This window comes from Panthera onca, chromosome E3 (assembly GCF_046562875.1).
Source record: "Panthera onca isolate mPanOnc1 chromosome E3, mPanOnc1 haplotype 2, whole genome shotgun sequence".
Classification (NCBI taxonomy): domain Eukaryota; kingdom Metazoa; phylum Chordata; class Mammalia; order Carnivora; family Felidae; genus Panthera; species Panthera onca.
In genome coordinates this window covers 9,507,436-9,533,480 of record NC_138354.1, presented here as the reverse complement: position 1 = coordinate 9,533,480, position 26,045 = coordinate 9,507,436, and the positions used below count along the sequence as shown (strand labels likewise).

At 50.7% G+C, this 26,045-nt stretch overlaps 1 protein-coding gene and 1 long non-coding RNA gene across 3 annotated transcripts; both read left to right on the top strand.

Annotated features, from left to right (window-relative positions):
• The first annotated feature begins 1,639 nt into the window (after window positions 1-1,639).
• On the top strand, window positions 1,640-3,650 carry LOC132689802 (uncharacterized). Of its 2 annotated transcripts, none has more exons than XR_009615152.3 (3): window positions 1,640-2,276; window positions 2,498-2,669; window positions 2,754-3,650. It is a non-coding gene; the product is annotated as an uncharacterized LOC132689802 (long non-coding RNA). The 2 variants fall into 2 exon arrangements; XR_009615151.3 differs by having other exon boundaries at window positions 1,640-2,290.
• An 8,920-nt stretch (window positions 3,651-12,570) lies between these two features.
• RHBDD2 (rhomboid domain containing 2) lies at window positions 12,571-23,827 on the top strand. Its single transcript, XM_060649227.3, has 4 exons — window positions 12,571-12,833; window positions 14,854-15,261; window positions 19,932-20,082; window positions 22,834-23,827. Exons 1-4 carry the CDS (start codon window positions 12,647-12,649, stop codon window positions 23,189-23,191), a joined length of 1,104 nt encoding a protein of 367 aa, XP_060505210.2. The 5' UTR covers window positions 12,571-12,646; the 3' UTR covers window positions 23,192-23,827.
• The last annotated feature ends 2,218 nt before the right edge of the window (window positions 23,828-26,045 follow it).

Genomic DNA, 26,045 nt, shown 5'->3' with positions numbered 1-26,045 from the left:
CTCAGATGAGACTTTTAACGAAGGTTTTGCCATTGCACAACAGGACTGCCACTTTCCCAATCGTGAATGACAGCGCCCTCGCGGTCCTCCATCCGGACCATGCCAATGCCTCTTATTTTTAGATTTTTGTACTTACTTCAGGCACCGATTTTTGTGTAGGTCAGTATTCACTACTATGTTACCACGGCCGCCCCTCAATCTCAGCAGCCTACAGAAGAAGGTAAAGGTTGATTTCTTGCTCACTTTACATGTATTCTAGCATCAGTCCCAGCTGTGCTCACATGTCCCAGGCTGGCAGAGCAGCTCGTATCTGGGACAACAAACAAGGCTCAAGACAGAGAAGGAGGACAGAGAACAATGGTGCAAGAGCACCGGCTCTTAGGACTTCTTCTGGGAAGTGGCCCATGTGACTCCTACTCACATGGTTTGTTAGCCATATTAAATAAATGACCAAGGGGCGCCTGGGTGGCTCAGTCGTTTAAGCCTCTGACTTCAGCTCAGGTCATGATCTCACGGTTCATGAGTTCGGGCCCTACCTCGGGCTCTGTGCTGACAGCTCGGATTCTGTGTCTCCCTCTCTCTGCCTCTCCTCTGCTTGTGCTCTCTCTCTCTCTCTTTCAAAAAATAAACATTAACAAAATTAGATAAATAAATAAATAATCAAGGCAGGCTTTGTTGGCGGTGGAGGGAATCATCTTCTCACAGGGAAGAACTGAATATTTGGAACAATAACACAATCTACCACAAGGCCAATAAACAGAACCCTCTTTCTCCCCTGAGTTCTGAACTAGGGCACGGGACAGCTGAGCCAACACATAGACAATCAAAATGATTCCTTTGTTACCAATATAGGCTAGATTGAGGACCGCAGCTTGGCATGAGAGCCGACAAGGGACTGTGGACAGAAAAGGCCAGACTTGGAAACCTTACTGCCCAGCCGTTGCTTTGCTGGAAGAGGCAGGCCTGTAGGGGCGACCCTGCTCATGGGGGAGCGGAGAACACGCTCCAAGGGAAGAAACAGGTTCTCAAGCAAAGGCAAAGGGGGCGGGGGAGAAACCTCACAAACTTTCCAGGCAAATAAGTTATTCCAACTTCCCTGAACCAGAATTAAGTGAACAGACAGAGGAAAGTCAGGAGGGCCATGCTAAAAAGCTCCCGCCACTTGGAAAGAAACAAGAGCAGTGGGGAAAAAAACCCTTGGGGAGTAGGTATCTTTCAGATGAGGAAACTGAGCCCAGTGAAGACCAGTCACTCGTCCAAGTCCCAAGTGGGCAGCCGAATGCTCCCCAAGTCCAGGGAAGGGGGGATAGATTTCACTTAAGAGACATTACGGGGTGCTTCGGGAAGAAGAATTTGTGATTTGGGCGAAAAGCTTAAGACCGGAGGAGTATTTTCTATGTGCCTCTATGTACTCACATTTGTAGCTGCTGACTTCATAGAAGTCTTCTCTTTGTTACTGCCATGGACCCTTGCCCCTATTCCCACTCCCCAGGGAGGTGGCAGCCCAGGCCCATGAGATTGCAGGATCCCGGGGCAGTGCCCCCGGGGGGGGGGGGGGGGGGGGGGGTCCACTCAGCCCCTCCCCCGCCCCTCCCCGCTCCCCCGTTCCCTGCTTTGCCTTTCACAGGAATGTGATTCCTTCCTGGTAGCAAAGCCAAAAGACAGAAGAGGCCGACGTCACCGACGTGCAATTCCAGGATTTTAGGCCAGCTGCGTAGCCTGGAGGCGGGTCTGCAGCACAAACCCTTCCCCCAGTTCTTCCCCCGCACCCCCCTCCCCCGCAAATCCTTAGGGAAGCGGGAGAAAAGGGGAAGGCGCCCCAGTGTTGATCCCCTAGGACTCTGGTGGCGCGCGGTGGGGGCGGAGTCTGTTGCCAGGGCAACCCGCGGTGGCGGGCCCTGGGTCCATCTTTCCTTTTTTTCCCCCGGTTCGCTCTGTGTGCTCGGCTTTCCTCACTCTAGTTGCCAGAAGAATGCACACACCACGTCATCGTTCTGCTTCCTCTTCTCTCCTTAGTTTGCTTGTTTCTCCAAGGTCTGAATCTCTCCCTACGCGATCAGGTTGACCTCTGTCATTTCCCCGGGCTTACTCACATCCCGGATGCCTCCAGCCAGTCTTGATGCCTTGGCCGGTGTGATAGGCAGTCTCTCGATTTCTCCTTTAGGTCCACACTTCCCAAGCGAGGAGTTTGTACTTCCCTTTCCTGCCGATGAGCGGCCACAGCTGGATTCTGAGCCCAACCTGTTTTTTGGAGAGATTGATCTGGCACCGGTGGGGTGCGTGGGGTGGGGTCAGTAATAATAGCTATAATTTATCGCTCACTTGTCTTGCCAGGTGTCTTACATACATTGCTTGTAATGTTTTGAGGGAAGCCTTACTGTGCACATTCTACAGCTGAGAACATTAAAGCTAAAAGGATTAAGTCAAATCCCCAGCTGTGGATTCAAGCCATCATGGGCTTGGCTCCAATGCCTGTGTCCTTCCTGTTCCCTTCCAGGAAACAGCCAAAGGCAGGGAGGCCACTTGGGAAGCCCCTAGAGATAACGGTGGCCCAAATGAAGACAACTCAGTGGGAATTGCTGGGGCGGGGATGCCAGGAAGAGGCAGAGAGAAGCCCAGGGAATGCAGAGTCTGGGATGGCTCGTGGTCCTGAGGAGGGACACACAGAGGTAGGAAGTAATTAAGGTCAATTATTTTTGTATACTACTTTATACAACTTCCACAAATATTAACTTGTTTGTTCCTCTTCACAGATTTGGGAGGTGAATCTCATTATCCCCTTGAATTCAGGTATTCTGATTCAAAAGCTGATGCACCCCACCCCCCCTCCCCCACTGCCCCATCACAAACTCTAGGAATAAACTCCTATGAAGGACGTCTGACTGTTAGCGGTGGTGTAATTTAGGGTAAAAACAGTGGTGGCTATAACAGAGTAGGTGGGATCTTTTCCGTCCTCCAGACACACCCTCCACCCTTCTCCATCATTCTCCGTGGAGTACGCTGACCTTTATGCACTGAATCAGGAGTCTCTCTGGTCAGGGCGCCTGGGTGGCTGAGTAGGTTAGGTGTCCGACTTGGGCTCAGGTCATGATCTCACCCTTCATGGGTTTGACCCCACATTGGTCTCCGTGCTGACAGCTCGGAGCCTGAAGCCTGCTTCGGATTCTGTGTCTCCCTCTTTCTGCCCCTTCCCTGCTCACGCTCTGTCTCTCTCCCTCAAAAAATAAATGAACATTAAGAAAAAATGAAAAAAAGAAAGGAGTCTCCCTGGTCCTCTCTACCCGGGACTCCTCTACCAGACAGCTGCTGTCATCTGGCCTTTCTTTCTTTCTATTTTTTTTTTAATATTTATTCATTTTTTTGAGAGACAGAGCGCAAGTGTGGGAGGGCCAGAGAGAGAGAGGGAGACACAGAATCTGAAGCAGGTTCCAGGTTTTGAGCTGTCAGCAAAGAGCCCGATGTGGGGCTTGAATTCATGAACCATGAGATCATAACCTGAGCCAAAGTCGGACCTCAGGCAACAGAGCCATGCAGGCGCCCCTAGAACGTTTTTACCACCCCCCAAAAAGACACATACCCATCAGCACTCCTTCCCCATTCCCCTTTCCCCCCACTACTTGGTGGCCACTAATGTATTTTCTATCTCTACGGATTTGCTTACACTGGGCGTTTCATACAAATAGAACCATGTGATCTGTGCTCCTGTTGGACTGGTTTCTTTCAGTGCACATGTTTTCGAGGTTCGTCTGTGTTGTAGCATGTGTCAGTCCATCGTTCTTTTTTTTTTTTTTTAATGTCTACCTGTTTTCGAGAGAGAGAGAGAGACAGAGCGCGAGCAGTGGCAGAGAGAGAGTGAGACATAGAATCTGAAGCAGGCTCTGAGCTGTCAGCACAGAGCCCGATGCCGGAAGTCGGTCACTTAACCAACTGAGTCACCCAAGTGGCCCAGCACATCATTCTTTTTTACAGACAAATATTTCTCTGTATGTACATGCCACATTTTATCTGTCCATTCATCAGTTGATGGATATTTGGGTTGTTTCCCCTTGGGGGCTAATTATGAATAATATTGCTATGCACATTCCTGTGCACATTTTTGTTTGAATAGCTGCCTTCTCTTCCCTTGGGTATATTCATAGGATTCGAATTGCTGAACCATCTGATAACTCTATGAATAACTTCTTGAAAAACTGCCATTGTTTTATAGTAATGTCACCATTTTACATTCTCCACGGCAGTGTATGAGGGTTCTAGCTTCTTCACACCCTCACTAACTCTGTCATTTTTTCCTTCCTTCCTTCCTCCCTTCTTCCCTTCCTCTCCCCCTCCCCGCCTCCTTTCAATTTAGAAATCCTACTGAGTATGAAGAGGTATCTCACTACAGTTTTGATTTGCATTTCCTAAATGATTAATAATGTTGAGCCTGCGTTTATTCTGGAGAAGTGTTCAGTCAAATCCCTTGCCCAATTTTTCAGTTGGGTTGCCCTTTTGTTGTTGAATTATGACAGTTCTTTATATATTCTGGATCCTAGACCCTTACCAGATTTGTGACTTACAAACATTTCTACCATTGTATCATTTCACTTTCTGGATGATGTCCTCTGACACACAAATGTTCTTAATTTCAGTGATGTTCGCCTTGTCTATATTTTTCTTTGGTTGTTTGTACTTTTGGTGTCAAAACTAAGAAACCCATATCTAATCAAAAGTCACAAAGATTTACACGTGTATTTTCTTCAGAGAGTTTTCTCCCGTTCCATCCTCTTCGTAGGGTCCTTTGATGCACAAGTTTTTCATTTTGATGAAGTTCAGTGTATCTCTTTTTTATTTTATTGCCTGTGCCTTTGGTGTCACATCCAAGAAATCATTGCCAAATTCAAAGTCATAAAGATTCCCCCCCTGCCATGTTTTCTTCTAAGAGTTTTATAGTTTTAGGGTTTTGATCCATTTTGAGTTCATTTTTGTGTATCTTTTTTTTTTTTTTTTCTTTTTGTACAAGATGAGGATCTGACGTCACTCTTCTGCGTGTGGGTATCCAGTTTTCCCGGCACCGTTTGTCAAAAAGATTATCCTTCCATCAGGGAAAGTTGCCCGTGGGTCTTGGCACCCTTGTTGAAAATCCACTGGCCACGTATGTGAGGGTTTATTTCTGGGCTCTCTATTCTATTCCATTGTCCCCATGCCTGTCCTTAGGCCAGTACCACACCATTTCGATTACTATAACTTTGTCCAGACTCGTTCTTCATCCATCCTGCCCCCTTGCCCCCAACGCCTTCCCTGCCCTTTCAGGGTCTCCCGATCCTTCCTCTCCTCCAGAATGATTTCTACCACTCCCCTAATGTTGCTCTCCCCCTCCTTGTCCCCAGATCTTCAAGGGGCGCCTTGAAGGATTCTCCCCCTTGATCTCTCCCTTTCTCTCACTCTGCAAACCCACTCTGTCAACCATCTCATGGGCTCTGCCTCCACACTATACTCCAAACCCATCCTCCTCTCTCCGTCCCCACTGCTACCATATGTCTGACCATTGTCATCTTTCTCTAGGACACTGCGCTACCTACTGATGGGACCCCCTATTTTTACTCTTGTCCCTGCCACACAGTAACCAAAGTCACCTCCTTTTTTCCCGTTTTTATTGTTTTAAGTTTCCTTGCTTTGGGGGAGAGAGAGAATTCCAAGCAGGCTCCACACTGTCAGCGCAGAGACTGATGTGGGGCTCAAACTCACGAACCACCAGATCATGACCTGAGTCAAGATCACAAGTTGGACACTCAACCCACTCAAGCCACCCAGGAGTCCCTCCCCCCTCCCATTTTAAATATTTTATTTGTATTCAAGCATTCCACAGAATGGCCAACAAGCTCTTGAGAAGATGCTCACTGCCCCTAGTCATCGTGGAGAGATAATTAACACTAAAATGAATGCACACCCACGTTGACAAAGACGGGAAGCAGTTGGAACTCTTAGTTACCGCTGGCAGGAGTATCAAATAAGAGAGCCACGTTGGAAAACTGGTGACCTCCAGTAACATTCAAGTGGTGCTGTTACAGGTTTGGGCTCTCCAGGAAGCACATTCTGAGATAAAGATTAATATTTATTGGCAGAGTGCTCTGGGGATCAGCACTTAGGGAAAGGAAGGAAGCACGATTGTGGAGGAAAACTAGTGTGCCATGCTGTCTCAGTGGGGGCCTCAGCCAACCCTGGGGAGTTTGAAACCACCGTGATGATTTAGCATTGAAAAAAATGAATTTTTATCCCCTAGCATCTTTATGGTAGCACACTATTTCCAATCATTAACCTTGCTCCTCCCACACTGCAAAATATTTTAGATATCATTCCATATTGATATATAGCTTCCTCGGTTTTTTGTTACATTTTGTTTTTAGGACCGTATAGAGTATTCCTTTGAAGGGCCAGACCGTAATTTATTTATTTTTTTAATGTTTATTTATTTTTGAGACAGAGAGAGACAGCATGAACAGGGGAGGGGCAGAGAGAGAGGGAGATATAGAATCCAAAGCGGAGCTGTCAGCACAGGGCCCGACGCAGGGCTCGAACCCACAGAGTGTGAGATCATGACCTGAGCTGAAGTCCGACACTCAACCGACTTGAGACACCCAGGTGCCCCCCCCAAAAAAATTTTTTTTTAATTAAAAAAAATCACTGATAACATTTTTAAAAAATTAAGTGTTTTGTTTTTATTTATTTTTGAGAGAGAGAAACAGAGCGCAAGTGGGGGAGGGGCAGAGAGAGAGGGAGACACAGAATCCGAAGCAGGCTCCAGGCTCTGAGCTGTCAGCACAGAGCCCGATGCGGGGCTCGAACCCACAGACCGTGAGATCATGACCTGAGCCAAAGTCGTTGGAAGCTCAACCGACTGAGCCACCCAGGAGCCCCCAGACCGTCATTTATTAATAATTCCTATGGCAGTGTACATCAGGATGTCTCCATTTTGTCATTGCAGCCAACACCACAACGCATAAGACATTTTCCACTTTACATCTGTCGCTCAAAATACTAGAGGTGGAATTGCCGCTTCAAAGATATGCCCGTTCGTCATTTTGCAAAATGTTGTGAAATTTCCTTCCCCAGAAATTGTACCAATTTTCAATCCTCTCAGCAATGTGAACAGTGCTCATTTCCCCAACCTTTCTAAAGCATGAATGGGTCATGACTGCCCCAGCTTAACCCCTGTAAACTGCAGCGGTCAGGAGATAACATCACACACACACACACACACACACACACACACACACACACACACCCCCGCAGCCTGGGAGGGCTTCCACAATTTGGCTCCTGCCCACCTCACATTCCATGACGCACTGAAGCCCAGTGCTGGGGGAGATCCTGAAGATCACTGTAGAAACCTGGATGCCATGCAGAAGGGGGTGGGAGGGAACTGGCTTTCCGTCCTCAGTCGGGGGGGGGGGGGGGGGGGGCAGGGGAAGCGGAGGGGAGATGTGTGTTCAGGCACCAGGCTTGCTGCTGGGTGCCCCCAACCTGTGAATGTGGAACAAGAGAACTGGGGAGAGATGGTGTGGCAAATGAGTGCCACGGCAGGCTGCAGTTACCTTACCTTGGGGTGTTGCCGTCCAAGATTTGGGACCTAAACAGGACTACTCAACTGTTACGGGATTAAACTGTCTGGATGAGGGCCGCTTCCCGGGACAGCCAGCAGGTGGCAGCATTCTGCTTTGGGACCGGGCCTTTTCTCCATCCTAGAGGAGCCCTGCACGGAGCTGTCCACCAGAGGGCAGTAAGGACGTGGCTCGGAGGCCCCAGGGCGGTGAAACCAAGCTCAAGTCGGGAACTGGCCACCCACGTCGTTCTGCCCTTCCGCCATCCTCCAGCAACTGACGAGGCAAGAGAGGCAAGTGCGGGGCAACAAGGAGCTGCGCTACTCAGTGCGCTCGGGCTGAGAGGCTGGGACGCCTTGGGAGGTCCCCCCAGGGACCTGATGTCCCGCGCCCCTGGTGCAGCTCCCCAGCCTCCCGCCCCGCCCCCAGCCCTAGGGAGCCCTGCAAATCATTCTGTGCCTTTTGCAGACGTGCCCTGGGATGGGGGGCGGCAAATCCAGGACACCCCAACCCGCCAAGATGGGTGGTTAGCCCTGGTCCCAGAGCTGTCTCAGCTGTGCAAAGTGAGGCATCTGGTCCTTGTTTCTCAGCTCCTCAAACAACCATTTCTTCCCCACCCAAGGACACCAGCTGTGCAGAGGAGGGACTAAAAAGTGTGTCTGAGCACCCACTATGTCCCAGGATCTACTCCAGGTACCAGGCCATAGAGCAGGTCTCTGCCTTCAGGGACCTCACAGTCTAGTGACAGTGACAGAGGAGGAAAGATGAGAATAGGCAAGATAGTTTGGGACAGCAGCAAGCACACCAAACAAAGAAGTAACCGGGAGAATCTGGGACCTGGGGAAGGCCCTTCCGAAGGAGCATCCGAGCTGGAGACTTGACGGCTAGCAAGGAAACCACCATACTAGGAGCCAGGAGAAGAACGTTTCAGCAGTGGAAGAGCAGGTGCAAAGGCCCTGAGGCGAGAAAGGCCTTGGCCTCTTTGAAAAACAGAAGGAAAACCAGTGTAGTGAGTGAGGGAATGCATTCATTTCCTGTTGCCGCTATAAGAGTTAATTGCTACATTACTGAATTACTACAAACTCAGGGTCTTAAAAGCAACACAAATGACCACATCACACCCCTTAGGATGGCTACTATCAAAACAAAACAAAACAAACAAAGCAAAACAAAACAAAACACCAAAAAAACCCCAGAAAATAGCAAGCATTGATGAGGATGCAGAGAAAGTGGAACCAGCCCCTGCTCTTCGTTAGTCGGCATGTAAACTGGTGCTTTTGCCACAGAAAACAATATGGCAGTTCCTCAAAAAATTAAGAAGAGAACTGCTATGTGATCTAGCAGTTTTACTTCCAGGTATCTATGCGAAAGAATTAAAAGCTAAGTCTCAAAGAGGGATGTGTACGCCCCGGTTCTTAGCTGCATTACTCACGATAGCCACAAGGTGGAAGCAAACCCAAGTGTCCGTCCTCTTGGACCCGGAGAAAATTTCGTATATACAGAGAATGGAATATCATGTACCCTTAAAAAAGGAAGGACATTCTAACACCTGCTACAACATGGATGGGCCTCGAGGACATGAGGCTCAGTGAAATAAGCAAATCACAAAACACACACACACTGTATGATTCCACTTCTATGAGGTCCCTAGAGTAGTCAAAATCATGGAGACAGAAGGTAGAGGGTGGTTATCGGGGGCTGCATGGAGCCGGGGAACCGGGGCTTAGTGCTCCATTGAATACAGAGTTTCAGGTCTGGAGACGGATGGTGGTGAGGGCTGCACAACAGTGTGAATGTTTTTAACACCCTCCAAACTGTGCACTTAAAAATGGCCGGGATGGTAAGGGTTAAGCGTATTTTACCACAATTTTAAGACTGGAGTGAAACCCCACAGATTTATAGTCTTGACAGTTCTGGGGTTCAGAGTTCGAAATGGACTTTACAGGACTAAAAGCAGGGTGTGGGCGGACCTGTGTTCCTTCTGGAGACTCTTGGGGAGAATCAGTTTCCTTGCTTTTTCCAGCTTCTAGAGATTGACTCATTCCTTGGCCGGCAGCCCCTGCCTCAACCTTCAAAGCCCATAGCTTTGACCCCTGCTTCTGTCTCCTTACCCTCTCTTCCTCTTGCCCTCCTGCCTCCTGAAAAGGACCCTCCTGATTCCATGGGCTCAGGATAACCTCGACTCCTAACTTCATCACGTCTGCAAACTAGCTTTTGCTGCATGAGATAGCGTATCGATAGGATATGGATATCCAGAGGTTAGGACACAGACACCCTTGGGGGCCATTATTCTGGCTCCCCCAGGGTATATAAACTGGCAGAAAGATAAGCTGAGAAAGATTCGCAGGGAATAGGACACAGATGCACCTAGGCTCTTATGAGTTGTAGCATAGCAGCAACACCTTCTGATTTACTTTTGTAAAAAACCACCCAATCGCACTTGCTCATGGATTTGATCTAGAAACTCCGTGTGTGTGTGTGTGTGTGTGTGTGTGTGTGTGTGTGTGTGTTTTCTGTCTCTCAGCCTCAAAGTCTGGCACCTGGAGAACCAGACACTCTCCAAGCAGGAAGAGAATGCCTGGTAGAACAGAGGCGTCCCTGGGGAGCACACTTGAGGCCCGGAAGTCTCTCTGTAGACCAAGGGCAAAGTGGGTAGAACAAAAATGATTCATAGTCGGGCCCCATCCTCAAGGCTGACGATAGCTCTTCTTGGCTCATGCCAGTTCTCTACCCCCTGAGCTTAAGAGAAGGTCTTGGGGTCTTCTGGAGGCATAATTGGGAGAAAATGAGGAGGAGGCAGAGTCAGAGAGACAGGAGACTGTTGGAGGCTCCCTTGACTGTAAGATATGTGACATCACTACAGCTCTCGTTCTGCCAGGAGACCAAATGCACTTATCGTGGACCCCCCGCTAAGTGGTAAATGCATCAACCCTCCATATGTGTTTGTGTTTGTGGAGACTCAGAACGGGAGTATCCAAAGGGATTTTAAAAGCCATCGACTTCTACTTCCAAGTGGATGCTTGAATATCTTCAATATTCTCATCAAGTCACCACATGGCCTCTGCTTGCACACTACTAGTGACGGGGAGCTCACTACTGATCAAGGCAGTTCATTTCATGGGTGGACAACCCAAACCGTCAGAAAGGTTTCCCTTGTGTCCCGTGGTCTCGCTGTCATTTCCACCTTTCTCTCTCAATCCTTCCCTCTGGAGTGACACAGGATAAACCTACTCCCTCACCTTCAGGAAAAAGCTCCAGATAGTTAAGCCAGTGGTCAGGACCCCTGACGCTTTTCCAGAGAAATCTCTCTGGTTCCTTTCATTGTTCCTTGTCAGATATGATTTGAAGTCCGCCCACCCCTCCTGCTTCCTTCCTAATCCTGGTCCCTTTGGGTTAGACAAGCTCTAATTTCCTACATTCTCTTTCAGGGTCGGTGTCTAGAAGTAGACTCAGGACTCCGAGGGCTGCCTGACTGGCACAGAGGAGCTGGGACCACCACCCCCTTCCTCTTCTCAGGGCCTGGACCTGATTCTAGCAGCCCAAGTTCCCACACTCCTGATTCATATTTCGCTTCCTGTTGAGTAAACCTTAATTTTTATGCCCACTGCTGCACCATGAGAAGCATGAGTTAAATATACCCAGTGTTCATTTAAATGTGTCCCATTGATGGGGTGCCTGGGTGAGTCGGTCAGTTAAGCGTCTGACTTCGGCTCAGGTCATGATCTCATAGCTTGTGAGTCCGAGCCCCGCGTCGGGCTCTGTACTAACAGCTCAGAGTCTGGAGCCTGCTTCGGATTCTGTGTCTCCCTCTCTCTCTCTCTGCCTCTCCCCCACTCATGCTTTATCTCACTCTCTCTCTCAAAAATAAACATTTAAAAAAATTTAAATGTGTCCCATTGCTATGTGTGTGTGTGTGTGTGTGTGTGTGTGTATATATATATATACACACACACATATATACATGTGTGTGTATACATGTGTGTGTATACATATATATATACACACACACACATATATACATATATATGTATATATAGAAAATCTCTGGAAAATTATACGGTTATATTTTAGTACTGAACACAAAGGACAAAAACAATCTCAGGTTCTCTTCCTGAGGCCCATGGGAACACAGACAGGGCCAGAACTACAGAGCGGGCAGAGTAGGGCCAGAGAATGGACATGAATGTTCTGCACAAAGAGCGAAGCATTGTTTCTTTTTCAGTAGCCCGTGTGGCTTCGAGTCAAATTTACATACAGGTAGCAGTAGGCGGGATAGGAGGGGGTAATAATGAAAAGGGCAGAAAATTGGAGCTTGGTAAACCAGAGTCAAATCCGAATCCTACCACTTCCTGCTTGTGACCTCGGGCAGGTTGCCTCACCTTCTTGGGCATCTGGAATCAGGGAAACACATTCTAGTTGTCTACCTAAAATAGCTGTACTCTGGAGAAGCCGCTTGTCAGATTTGAAGAGTTGAAATAGACCTGAAGGTTAAGGTGTTTATATTACATTCTAACGCTTCCAACGTCATCTCCTGCCCCTTCCTCTCCAATCCAGCCACTGAAAGCCGCCCCGGCTGTACTCCCAGCCAATTATGGGCCTAGTAGTGGGAGGATCTGAGTTCGAATTCTGTCGGCTACTCAACTGAATTGCTCAGGGCCCTCCTTAGACCTCAGTTTCCTCATCGGTATAATGAGGATAAGCACAGATAAGGCAGGTGCATGTGTGTGCGCGTGTGCGTGTGAGTGAAAGAGCTCTGTAAACCGCAAGACACTGTAATCATTAAGTCTCTGGAGACGAGGCGATGGAATTCAAACCCGCGTCCCCCAATTGGTCCCGGCAGTGCACCTGCGCGGGCCCCAGGGTTGCACGCCAGAGGGCGCTGCTCCGACTCTCGGCGGCCAGCGCGCGCGGGAGGCTGGCGGCGCGAGCGGATTGGACAGCTCGACGCGGGGCGGGGCCGTGAGGAGGCGGGGCTTCCGGCCACCGCCGCCGCTGTTGCCAGGGGAGACAGCCGCAGGGAGGCGGAAGGAGCCCGGGACCAGCCGGCGCCGAGGCGTGGCGCAGGCACGATGGCGGCCATGGTGGTCTCGGAGCCCGGGTCTCGGAGCTGGTCCTTGTGTCCCGAGGTGCCATCCGCCACCTTCTTCACCGCGCTGCTCTCGCTGCTGGTGTCCGGGCCCCGCCTGTTCCTGCTGCAGCCGCCCCTGGCGCCCTCGGGCCTCTCGCTGCGGTCCGAGGCCCTGCGCAACTGGCAAGGTGAGCAAGCAGGGGCGGGGCCGGGCCGCGGGGGCCAGCCCTCTTCCTCCCACCTCTCCCGGCGCTCCCAGTGCCCGAGCCGCGGGCTACGCCTCCGGCCACTCCATCCGCAGCGTCATTCTCCCCATCCTGTGAACCAGTCCCGTTTCCCGCGTCGTTGTCCCTCCAGAGTCCCATCTTCCCATTACTCCATCTGTAGTCCTAACCTACCCGAATTTGTACCCTGCCCTGGCGCCACTGGCCTGGTTAAGGCCCCACACCCGTTCCCTAGCAAACCGGCTTCGTTCACCCATTGCTCGCTCTCCGAGGAGAAGGATTGTTTCCTCTCCCTGTCCCGTCGCATACACACCTCCTAACCTCCCCACTGGCAAAAAAATGTCTCTCTCGCCTTCATCAGGACACTTAAGCATCCTCTGTGGCCACCCTCTATAAGCGTCCTGGCCTCTTTGGGGTTTAGAACGTCTTCTGCTTACTTGCGTGTATCTTAATCCTGACTCCCTACTCCCAGCTCATGGGAGGGGGGAGGCATCTTGTGCCTTGGGAAAGGTGTTTGTTTTCTCTAGGTGATTGAATATAAACATCCGCTCATGAGAGACATTCGTAGTCTTTGTCTCTTCCCCGTTCTTTTCTGGGGAGGAAAATGGGAAATTTGTATAGCTTTTGTTGTTTTGCAAAGCACACACTCATGAGCTTTAATCTCCATCCTGTGACGTAGGCTTTGTTATTCCCCATTATTTAGGTGAAACAGGCGTCAATAGGGAACCGCAGAGCTATTAAGTCTTGCAATTGAGACAGGAACACGGGTTTATTATTGTATGATGTTTGGGAACTGGAGCCTTGAGGGTGTATTATGATACCCAAATCATATAGAGTAACTTGTAGAATCTTCACATTTATACTTGGAATTTCAGTTTATACTTGGAATGGTTTCAACAAATCATAAAGTACTCATCAGATCATGAAATTTTATAGAGATGGCCTGAGGTATATGGTTGCCTCCCACCACCACCCTGGATACACAGAGCGCATCCTCAGAGATATTTAAGATGTCAGGGTAAACCGAGCTCCCCCTTTTTCCCTTTAGCTCACAGCTTCTCTGAGTGTGGGGTTCCTGGGCATGTGAGTATCTGACAGATAAGAGACCTTTGAAGTCCTCAGATGTAATGCTATCATTTTAAATGAAGAAACCGAAGCTCGCAGGGCCCATGACTTGACTGAGCTTCAGCCAGCCTGGACATGACCGAGCCAAGATTCCACTTCAAGCCTTTAGGCCTCCAAGGTTCAGTATTACTACTACCTCACCAGTCCCCTCCTTCACTTTAGTGTTTTGGCCTGGGGGGACATAAAAGTACATAAGAAGTGACTGCTTTTAGAAAAATAGGAGTAGTATTCTTTGCTGTCCTACTGCCATAAAGCATTGCTCTACCTGTAAGGTTGGGTACGCACTTTGAAGAAAGATGTCTGAGTTCTATATTTTATTAGTGATAGTTTTATAATCGTTGCAGGTGCAAAATAATTCACGGTCCCTTTTTTCTTCTCTGAACAGCCACTATGGAAGGAGAGGTCAGGATTACAGCCGAGGAGACTGGCACACAGAGTGTTAAGTGATACCCACTCAAATCCACCCTGAAGCTGTTACAATTAATTAACCCTCAAACTGCCCGGTGAGATAGGTCAGTATTAAAACCTAAAATAAAAAATTAAAAAGGATTATGAAGCACGTTAACAAATTCCCAGACCATCCCGTGCTAAAAAGTGTCATTTTTTTTCCCCCCCACTTGGAAGCCAGTCACAGACTCGCTCCAGGTCTGGGGAAGAGAGCGAGGACTGGATGCCACACTTCTGCTTTGAGTCTTGGGTCCTTCAGTGCTGTCTCCCACTGCCTTTCATGGCTCCTGGCTGATTTGCTCTGGTGCTGACAGCCTGCCACTCCCCCTTCCCGCGGTGGGTTGTAGCCTGGCTTTCCCTCCGGTAGAGCCCCTCGCGGTCAAGCCTCTAACCCTGTCCGTCCCCTCTGCAGTTTACAGGCTGGTGACGTACATCTTTGTCTACGAGAATCCAATCTCCCTGCTCTGCGGTGCTGTCATCATCTGGCGCTTTGCTGGCAATTTCGAGAGAACCGTGGGCACCGTCCGCCATTGCTTCTTCACCGTGATCTTCGCCATCTTCTCTGCTATCATCTTCCTGTCGTTTGAAGCCGTGTCATCGCTTTCGAAGCTGGGGGAGGTGGAGGATGCCAGAGGCTTCACCCCAGTGGCTTTTGCCATGCTGGGCGTCAACTCTGTCCGCTCTCGCATGAGGAGGGCCCTGGTCTTCGGCATGGTTGTGCCCTCGATGCTGGTGCCGTGGCTCCTGCTCTGTGCCTCCTGGCTCATTCCCCAGACCTCCTTCCTCAGTAATGTCTGCGGACTTGGGATTGGGCTGACCTGTATCCTTCGCGGAAGGGAACTGTAGGGTGGTGACACGGCAAGTGGTGAACCACGGTGGAGGGTCTGGGCGGAGGGCGGAGGTAGAGCCGCGGGCTCCGGTGTAGGTAATCCAGGTTTGAACTTCAGCTTTGAAACCCATGTGGTCTTGGGCCGGTCACTTCCCTTCTCTGGGCCAGAATTTTGCCGCCTGGAAAGTGTCAACATAGCTAGCTTTCTTTTCGTGCCAGCGTAGCACTGCCAGTTAGTGAAATATTCTGACTTGAGGTTTTTTCTTCCTCGTAAATGGAGGCATAAACCCTACGTTTGGCTAGTTATGACATGAGTTTTCATGGGAAGAATCTGAGATGCCCATGAGCTGGAGATGTTCCATGAAAGGAATAGGAAATAGGTTTGTTTGGGTTGGGTTGAGTTGGGTTTAGTCTTTTTGTCAGAAGAAACAATATTTAAAATTTATTTTTAATGTTCATTTTTGAGAGGGAGAGAGCTCTTTCTCTCTGCATGCATGTCAGGGAGGGGCAGAGAGAAAGACACACACACACACACACACACACACACACACACACAGAATCCAAAGCAGGCTCCAGGCTCCAAGCTGTCAGTGCAGAGTTTGACACGGGGCTCGAACTCGTGAACCATGAGATCATGACCTGAGCCAAAGTCGGACGCGTAACTGACTGAGCCATCCAGGCGCCCCCAGTAGAAAATTTTTTAAAGACAGGCAGGGTCCTATGGGTGGTTAAAAACTTAGGATAAGCCTTACAACCCTTGTATAAATATTCTGGCCGTTGCAGGGGTGGGGGGGGGAGGGGCATTCTAAAATACAATGTGGGTTACCTTTCTTTATTGTTTAAAAAAACATTTTTTGGGGCGCCTGGGTGGCTCGGTCGGTTAAGCGTCCGACTTCGGCTCAGGTCACGATCTCGCGGTCCGTGAGTTCGAGCCCCGCGTCGGGCTCTGTGCTGACTGCTCAGAGCCTGGAGCCTGTTTCGGATTCTGTGTCTCCCTCTCTCTGACCCTCCCCTGTTCATGCTCTGTCTCTCTCTGTCTCAAAAATAAACAAACGTTAAAAAAAAATTAAACAAAACCAAACATTTTTTTAAGTGATCTCTATGCCCAACATGAGGCTTGAACTCACAGTCCCGAGATCAAGAGTCTCATGCTCTACCAGCTGAGGTGCCAGGTGCCTCCATGTGGGTTACTTTCTTCAACATTAGAAATGGTTAGTGTTGGAGGTTGAATAAGGTACATTCTTAAGATATTTTTCTTTTCTTTCAGTTTATTTAAGAGCAAGAGAGTGCTTGAGCAGGGGAGGGACAGAGAGAGAGGGAGAGAGAATCCCAAGCAGCACAGAGCCTGACACGGGGCTCAAACTCATGAACCGTGAGATCATGACCTGAGCCAAAATCAAGGGTGGTTTGCTTAACCCCCTAAGCCACCCAGGCACCCTCTAAAATCTCTTTCAATGTGTGATTCTATAAGCTATTAGGGTAGGTAAATATACATTGATCACATAGTTCTTATTTATCTTATTTTAAAAATTTAATTCATTTATTTTGAACCTTTTTTTATTAAAAAAATGTTTTTAATGTTTATTTATTTTTGAGAGAGAGAGAGAATGCAAGCAGGGGAGGGGCAGAGAGAGAGGGAGACACAGGATCCAAAGCAGGCTCCAGGCTCTAAGCTGTCAGCACAGAGCCTGACATAGGGCTCGAACTCATGAACCATGAGATCAGGACCTGAGCTAAAGTTGGACGCTTAACCAACTGAGCCACCCAGATACCCCTACATTGCTATTACTTTTGTTTCAAACAGTCAGTTATATATTTTTTAATTTAAAAAAGCAGCGTTTACCCACATACTTGCCATTTCTAATTTTCTTCATTCTTTTGTGTGGATCCAAGTTTCCATCTGGTATCATTTTTCTTTTGCCTGAAGAACCTCCCTTCATACCCATACCCCCCAGTAGGTACACTGGTGACAAATTCTCTCAGCTTTCAGTGCTCTGAAAATGCCTTTATTTCACCACATACAGAATTCTGTCCTTCTCTGATCTTCTTTCACTTTTAAAGATGTCATTGCATTACTCCTGGTTAATATTCTTTTATCATGAGGAGGCAGTAATCATTTTTATTGTTTTCCCTATATAATTCGTTGTTTTCCTCTGGCTTCTTTCACAGTTTTTTATCATTGGTTTTCAGCTGTTTAATTTTCATGTACCTTTGGAGTGATTTTCTTTGTTTTCCTTGCTTGTAGTTGGTCATTGGATCTTGGATCTGTGAGTTTACGGTTTTCATACAAGTCTAAAAAAATTATCCTCGTTATGTCTCCAAGTATTTTTTTCTCTTCTACTTTCCCCACTTCTTCCAGAGTGCCAATTAAACATATGTTAGACTACTTGGTATTGTTCAGTGGGTCCCTGAGGCTCTGTTTATTTTGTATTTTTTTTTAGCTTTCTTCCCCCTCTCCATTTCAGTTTGGATATTTTCTATTCCATTGCCTTCCAGCTGGGTGATCTCTTTTTCTTCAGTGTGTGCCCAGCTGTTAAACCCATCTGCTTGGGTTTTTTCCCCCTCATGTTGTATATTTCAGCTCAGGAGGTTCTTTTTTTTATATATATATATAGTTTTCATTTCCATATTGGGATTCTTCATCTGTTCCTTCATTGTGTTTTCCTTTAAACCCTTCATATACTTCCGTATAGTGGCTGTTTGTAAAATAGCTATTTATAGTAGCTATTTTAAAACATTTTGTCTGTTAACACCATCATGTCTATCATTTCTGGATCTGTTTTTGACAGATTTTCCTGCTGATAATGGACCCACTTTCTTGCTTCTTCACGCGTCTCGTAATCTTTTAGTTTATACTGGACACTGCGAATGCTGTGGTATCCAGGGCCGAGTTGTGGGTTTTTTTTCTTTTTTTTAACAAGTGTTGATTTTTTTCCTGATAGGCAGTTCATTTATTTGGCAAGGCATTACCTTTCTGGGAGTCTCGTCTGAATGCCCTGGTGTCAGCGAGGTCTCTTTCCCCTGTGTGGTTAGAACTCGAGCATGTCCCTGCCCCCTGTGAGCTCCCTGTTGTTAAGCGAACAGCTCCCGGAGAGTTGTTCCCTCAGTAGCTCAGTAGCTGTTCTTCGCCTGGCTTGAGGCGTCTTGGCCTGTGGGTGTGCACATTGGCATTCAGCTAAAGACTCGGGGAACCCCATGCATGTTTCTGGAGCTCCTTCCCAGAGCACCTCCCTTCTCTCCATTACTCTGATCTGGAAATCCCAGGCCCTTTTTCCTCTCTGAATTCTTTATCTATCTCTTCAATTCAGAAAAAAAAAAAAAAAATGCTCTTCTCTGCTTGGATTCCCCTTCGGATGCTGTAGTTTGGAAAGTGCCTCCAGGCTGAAAGCCAGTTCCATCTTGAGGCTCACTTAATTGTTTCCCTTTTCGTAGGTATCACAGTCTGGCAGTGTTTGCCGCTCAAAGTCTGAAGGCAAGTGTGTAAAATGTTGTATCCTGGCTCACAGTTATCTATGGTGGGAGGACCAGTCTGGCATTGGGACTTCCGCAGAGTCAGAGGCAGAACAGACCTTTGAGGTCGTTCTGAAGTCATCAGCCGCGACGACTTTGAACTCCTTCACAGCATCGCTTAATGCTGGAACTCAGCATTTGGAGATGTACTCCTCCCTGAAAGAATTTAGTAACACGCAGGGGGCATTTTTGGTTGTCACAAAGACTAGGTGCTACTGCCCCTTAGTCGCCGGTGGCCGGAGCTGCCGAGGGAAACAGTCGAGCCCCACAAAGAACTGTCTTGCTCACATTCCGGCGAGGAGCGCTGGCTTGAGGAACGTTCTCGGTGCTTCCTTAACAGGCTTCCCTCCATCCCCACCCCCTCCCAGCTACTGCTGCTCCCCACTTAGGGTTCAGCATGCATGTCACTTCCTAGAGAAAGTCGTCTTGATCTCCCTAGACTAGCTTAGGGTCCCCAGCCTGGTCTTCCGGATAATCCCTTTCTTATCCCTACTGACCCTACCCTAGTGACTTACCCCTTGCCTGGCACTCCTCATTTCTTAGTTCCTGGAAGTAACAGACGTTCAGTAAACATTTGCCAAAAAGATGGATGGGTGGACAGACGGACAAAAGCTGAATCTTTATGACTGCCTAGGCAGTGGTGGGTTGACACGGGCCAGACGGCCAGAGTGCCGTCACACCACTTGTTTGGGGCGGTGACAGTGTGGGGGAAATTGCTGCCGAAGAGGCCCACGTGAAGCTCACTTGGTCACGTTGAGGCAAGGTGCCTTCTGTTTGGGGACAAAGTACAAGATGTCAGTCCTCCCAGAGGGTGCTGGGACAGCCTCCTGCCTCATCCAACTGCAGGGACAGAGGCGTGTGCCAGCTTGACGGGTTGCAGGAAAGACAGGGCTCAAGGGATGGGCTGGGTGAGGTGTCGGCACCGATCTGCCCCCCCACCCCCACCCCCTGCCTCCCCCGACGGTTGGTTCATGTTCCCTCTGAGGTGCAGGGAATAGAAACTCAACTCTTGGTCCCCCCGGAGCTCAGGCTGGTGGCAGAATGAGCGCTAATCCCCCTGCAGAATAAACGTGGGAACCTGTACTCTGTGAGGAGTGTCCGGCCCGCCTCCCTCGAGCTGCCTCCACTTTCACTTAATATGTCGACCTCAGATGGCCTCACCTACTGCTACTCCATCGACCTCTCAGAGCGAGTGGCCCTGAAGCTCGACCAGAAGTTCCCCTTCAGCCTGATGAGGAGGATTTCGGTGTTCAAGTACATCTCGGGCTCTTCAGCCGAAAGAAGGGCAGCCCACAACCGGAAGTAAGTTGCAGAATTCTTGGAGCTTATTCTTGAAGCAATTCCAGGGCTTGTGGAGAGAGTGTGGCTGGCTCAGTATCATGGGAGAAAGGGCCAGGGTGTGGGCAGGTCCGGGCCCAGAACACGCGTGCACAAATGTCGTCTGAGCACTCGGGACTCTGGCCAGCCGGAATGGGAAAAGCCTTCATACGTCATCCCGACTGACTTGTGACAGACTGTGGGAGGGAGTGGCCCCATCTAGCGTTGTCACCAGCCTTCCGCACTGATGAGCACCCTGCACAGGTCCAGCCGGGCCCTGGCAGGGAGCCCTGGTAAGAAGCAGACAGTCCACACACAGCTGATGAGGTGGCTTGGACGTGAAACAGCCCAGGGCCTGAGAGGCAGAGTTTTCTTGGCCACCGGGCAGGAGGTGAGGTTTCCAGTCTTCTGGTCCAGGCTCACTCCACGGAAGGTGCCAGGCAAGCCGCCCAGGCCCATGTAGTCTCACTCCTTCCTACCAGAGAAGAGGACCAAGGAGTTCGAGAGTCTCTAGGTGTCAGGGGGATAGGAGAGCCCAGTCTCGAGCTAAGGTCGCTTCTTCCAGGCCCAATTCATCCCCTTTCCACTGTTCCCCACTTCTGGCCTGTGGCTGCCTCCATGCTTAGACTTTACCATGTAGGAAGTTTTCTTTCCTTCAGTGGTCTCCCCAAAGGAAACGACTCACTGTGAAGTTCAGATGTTTTGCCAATGGCCCTTTTCTACCTTCAACCAGCTGTGGAATAGATTGTGTGCTCTGGCCCGACCTACATGCAGGGTTTCGGTTGACTTGGAAGCTGCTCTTTGTAGCTGATTTCAGGAGGTGGATGCCCCTGGCCTTCACCAGCTCAGGGCCCTTTGGCCATTTCCTAAAAAAGGGGACATTGGCAGGGGAGGGCACTGCTGGGGAGTACTGGGAAAACTAGAAATGCGCATGCACCCAGTTTGCTTCAGGCAGGTGATCCCTGGGGTCTAAATGTGGGGGAGAGTGTTGAAATTTAGGTGTATTGTGGCTTGTAGGCTTTTCATTGTTGTTCTCATAAACTCGAGAGGGGACTTAAGGGGCCTTTGGGTGCAGACTTGCACCCTGTGAGGGAACCCTCCTTTCAGACAGCTGAGGGCGGTCACCCGGCATGAACTTACACCCCCCTCCCGGCTGGGAGCTCATCATGAATGAGAAAGTTCTCCCATGCTGAAGCGCAGCTGCCTCTCTGTAACTGGGACACTTGGGTGGTACATCTGATTCTGTTTCATCACGGCAGACAGATCCGGGTCAGGGAGGTGATGATCCCCCAGTTCTTTCCGCGTTCCTCACATGGCATGGCATACGGTTCCTCGTTATCCTGGCCTGGTACAGGCACCCGGGACAGAAAGTGATGTTTCAGATGGCCTGACGGGGACACTGGCATGACAACATGTGTGTTTGTCTTGGCAGTTACGCGGTCTGGACAACTTTGCGTCCTTGGAGGCTCTTGCAGAACTTCTGGTGGCCCAAATCCTCTGTTCTTTTTTTTTTTTTTTTTTAACGTTTTATTTATTTTCGAGACAGGGAGAGACAGAGCATGAACAGGGGAGGGTCAGAGAGAGGGAGACACAGAATCCGAAACAGGCTCCAGGCTCTGAGCTGTCAGCACAGGGCCCAACGCGGGGCTCGAACTCACGGACCGAGAGATCATGACCTGAGCTGAAGTCGGCCGCTTAACCGACTGAGCCACCCAGGCGCCCCCCCAAATCTTCTATATTCTTAAGAATCCCAGAAGTGCCATTAAGTGCTTTGTTCCTATACTTAAACCGCTGATTTGTAAAATCAGGTTCTTTTTAAAAATTTTTTTGATGTTTATTTTTGAGAGAGAGAGAGTGTGTGCAAGCAGTGTAGGAGCAGAGAGGGAGACAGACAGAATCCGAAGCAGGCTCTAGGCCCCAGCCGTCAGCACAGAGTCTGATGCAGGGCTCGAACTTACAAACCATGAGATCATGACCTGAGCCAAAGTCACGTACTTAACTGATTGGGCCATCCAGGCACCCCGTAAAATCAAGTTCTAACTGAAATATCTACAGATTCAGTGCAATCATCCACCACAAACATCAGTGGTATTGGCAATCATTGTCCATATTTGGAACTGCGCCGAAGTTCAGGCTGTGTCTCCATTCGTGGTCCCAGCCACATGGTCTGTGGTGGGGTCTTTAATCTCTGCATGGGCAGCTCCAGACATCTGGCTCGATGGTTCCTGCCGGCCGGGACTTTGAGCTATGAGTCTTCATTCCTGAAGCCACAGGTGGAAAACCTCACAGCAGACAGGGCCTGGGCCCAAGCCCTGTGTTACCCATTAGAGCCCTTCTGCCCTTCCTCCCTTAGAGGTTGGTCTGTTCTCTTTGGGTGCAATTGCTGAGCCGGCCACAGGCACACTGATGACCGTGATCCGGTCCCACCTTCATCTCATCTGGGTGGCATAGTCTGTGAGCGGTTCCACCTCAGGTGGCCTTAGGAGCTCAGCGTCCCTTCATCCTACAGGCTCACTGCAGGCCTGTGAATGGGCGCTTCCCTCTCAGGGCATTTCCTGGCCGGCTGAGATTAACCTTCCTCCCCACTTGGTGCTCAGAGCTAGTTATAGAAAATGGCCAAAGCATGTTGTCCTATAAAGTGGTACGGTGATCCCAAGCTTTTCTCATGTACGATGATAGCTGGGGGGCCTTGGCATCACCATGGGAATGACCATTTTCTCTCTTGTTCCTTTCCAGGCTGAACCCTGTGCCCGGCTCCTACCCCACGCAGAGTGGCCACCCTCACCTGTCCCCGAGCCACCCTGTCGCCCAGATGCAGCATGCCAGTGGCCAGAAACTAGCCCCCTGGCCAGCCTGCGCTCCTGGGCACATGCCCAGCCTGCCTCCATACCAGCCGGCCTCCGGCCTGTGTTACGTACAGAACCATTTTGGCACAACCCCTAACTCCTCCGGTGTCTACCCGGCTACCGCGGGTGCCTCCCTGGGGGTCCAGCCCCCCACCCCTCTCAACTGCCCTGGCACTGTGTATTCTGGGGCCCTGGCCGCTCCAGCGGCTGCGGGCTCCAAGGAGTGCTCAAGGGTCCTGATCCCCTGATAGAGAATCTCTAGGGAAGTTCTCTCCCATCTTGGCTTTCTGAAGAAGGTCCTCTCCGAGCTGAGCTAAGATTTTCTTGACAAAAAATTATTTATCAAACACCTCTATGTGCCAGGCTCTGTGTCGAGTATTTTGATATATATCCTATTTCAACCCCGTTCATCCTCACGACAACTTTGTGAAGTGCGATTTAGCGTCACCAGTTTACAGACCTGGAGGGCGAGATGCTCTGCAGCCACATGAAGTCACGTAGTTTTCGTAGCGGCACGTCCAGGCTTCTGGGCTCCGGGCCGGGGCCCCTCCCACCTGCCGCCCTGCCTCCCTGCCTCCCAGAGAAGGCCTGGGAGGTGAGGGTCGGCAGCGACTGCCAGCGGCCAATCCTAACTCTGCGTTTCCTCCCTGTGTGTGTGGTGCTCTTGGTTCCAGTGCCCGCTTGTCTGTGTCTACTCTTCGGGAGCTCCCAGCTGCCCTGCCGGGCAGTCCCCAGGCCCGTGTAGTATTTCTCCCCTGCAGTGGCCCAGCCCCCGCCCCAACCTTGTGCCCAGGGGCGGTGAGGTGGGCCGCGTGAGCCACAGCAGAATGCTGATGGATCCATAGTGTTGATTACCTTTGTATAAAGAAACAACCTCCAACCTGCCGGTGGTGTGTGGTCTCTTCATGGTCTGGCCGGGGCCGGAGAGAGCAGAGCTGGGCAGCGGAGGAGGGGGGTGTGACGGTGAAGGGGAGAGGTGGATCTGGGTTGAGTGGGGCAGACGACCTACACGTGGTGGGGACCCGACGTGGCCGGGGTGTGGGGAGCAGGGGAGGGGCAGCAAAGGTGGTGGGGTAGCCGGAGGCGGAATCGGGCAGCTCGGACAACCGCGAGCTTGGCAATGGCAGGAAGCCACCGTGCCCCTAGGGAGCAGCTGCAGGCTGGGACCAACAAGGAGGGCTGCCTGGCAGGACCTCCTCCTAGGGGTGAGGCGGGCACTGGCTGCACTGGCATGCGAAGCCAGAGGCCTGAGAAGAGGCCAGCTCCTCTGCCCATTGTCTCATGTACCGTCAGGGCTTCCCACGGACTAGATTAGCCAGAACCCACCGGCGAGCAAGCCCAGGAAATGGAGTTTGCAGGGGTCAGTCCCTCTCATGGAAGGCAGGACAAGGACAGGGCTGTGCCTGAGCCCGGAGGCGCCTGCCCAACCTGAGGGCCGTGGCTTCTGATCCATGGCTGGAGCTCCTCCCGGTGGTCAAGAAAGCACGCCAACTGGCAGGTGTGTTCATAGATTTTACAACGCATGGCCTTCATTTATTCCAGGAGCTGAATGGCCTGCTCTGTGCCGGCTTTTTAATGGGTCCTGGGTATGAGAAGTGGATAAGGCACACCACAAGTCCGCCCAGCCGTGGGGGCCGGGCAGTGACAGGCACACCCTGGGTGTGTGGGGACACCCACACACAGGGGACAGACTGTGAAGAAGGTTTCACTGGCTGAGCAGTTGGGTGTCTAGGCCACAGCTGAGAGTTGTCTGCAAGCATAGAGCGAGTCTGGCAGGGCCCGGCCTGGGGCCTCTGTTCAAGCACCTGGGGCACCGGTCCCACGGTGTCAGTGAGTGCAGTCTTCTGTGTGTCTCTGCAAACGTTTCCCCGACACTCCAGTTCCAGGCCTCTGTCCAGAAGCAGGTACGAGGACCACGTGTTCCCGGTGTGACAGGGCCACATCCCTTGTGTCCGGCTTACTACGTGGACTGGCTGGTCATCGCTGTGGGGGCTGTGGGGATGATCAGGCTGACGGGCCCTGTCACAGGTCCCTGAGTAGCACGGCTGGAGGGGACTCAGAGGTCATTCCGTCCCATCACCTCTTCCACTGCTACTTTTGCCAGGAGGCAGCGTGGGTCCAGCAGGACAGCCAGCAGCAGCCCCCAACCCGGGCCCCTGTAACAACCACTGCTCTGAGACAGATTCTGCCAAGTCTGTGTGATCCCTGGGCTTCCGTTGGTCTGGCTGCAGCTCATTTTCTAGGGCCTGGCGGGGATCCCAAGCCCCCTCCCCATGTACCTGTTGAAGCTGCCACTAGTGTGTCCCCTGTCCATGAACACTGAGTGTGTGCTAAGTCTCTGGCTGGGACGAGAGACTGAGATAAAGGCGAGTCCACAGGACGCATGGGGCTGGCGCTCAATAAATATTTGCTGAATATCTAGATAGGTGAGCAGGTGATCCCTGCCCTTTGGAAGCTCGGGGGTGGGAGGGATGGCCAAATACGGAATTGAAATTCAGCAATGCTTTTCACGCACTCGTTGGGAGGCCTCCTGACCAGCCTGGAGAGCTGGAGACCGGTTGGATGCCAGGCACACACCCTTCCATAGAGAGAGAGGGAAGGAGAGAGGCGTTAACCACGGCTGTCGCATTCAGCTTCAGAGAAAGCCATTATTCCGTGCTCGTTAGAGACTGCTCTTGTCTCCCCAGGCAAGGCAGGACTCACTGCTGCCAGAGAAGCTTCTAGATGTTGTCTAGTTGCCCTGCTTTGTCGGCAGGGGGAGGAGGCCTCTACAAACATCCCCTGGGCTGGGCTCCCCAGGCTGGGGGTCCAGAAGGGAAAGACTGGCTCCTATCCTATGAGGGAATCAGATTCACAGGTACGCCCCACCTTGCGAGGCTTCCTTCTGTCACACACCTGTTCTTTCCTTAGTTCTTCTGTGTAGTGAACGCTGAGAGCAACCGCTGAGTTCCAGGCCTGTGCTAGGCTCTGGGGACACGAAGATGGAAGAGGACCAGTCCTGCCTTCGATGCGCTCACAGTTGGTTAAAGGAGACCTGCCCAAGGGCAGGGGCCAGGTGGATAGAGGGCGGACAGCCTGAACAAAGACCGGAAGGGGAGAGTC

Coding starts and splice junctions, on each gene's coding strand:
- RHBDD2 (XM_060649227.3), top strand. CDS start 12,647: ATGGCGGCCATGGTGGTCTCGGAGCCCGGGTCTCGGAGCTGGTCCTTG. Junction 15,262..19,931: donor ACTTGGGATTGGGCTGACCT/GTATCCTTCGCG, acceptor TGTCGACCTCAG/ATGGCCTCACCTACTGCTAC. Junction 20,083..22,833: donor AGGGCAGCCCACAACCGGAA/GTAAGTTGCAGA, acceptor GTTCCTTTCCAG/GCTGAACCCTGTGCCCGGCT.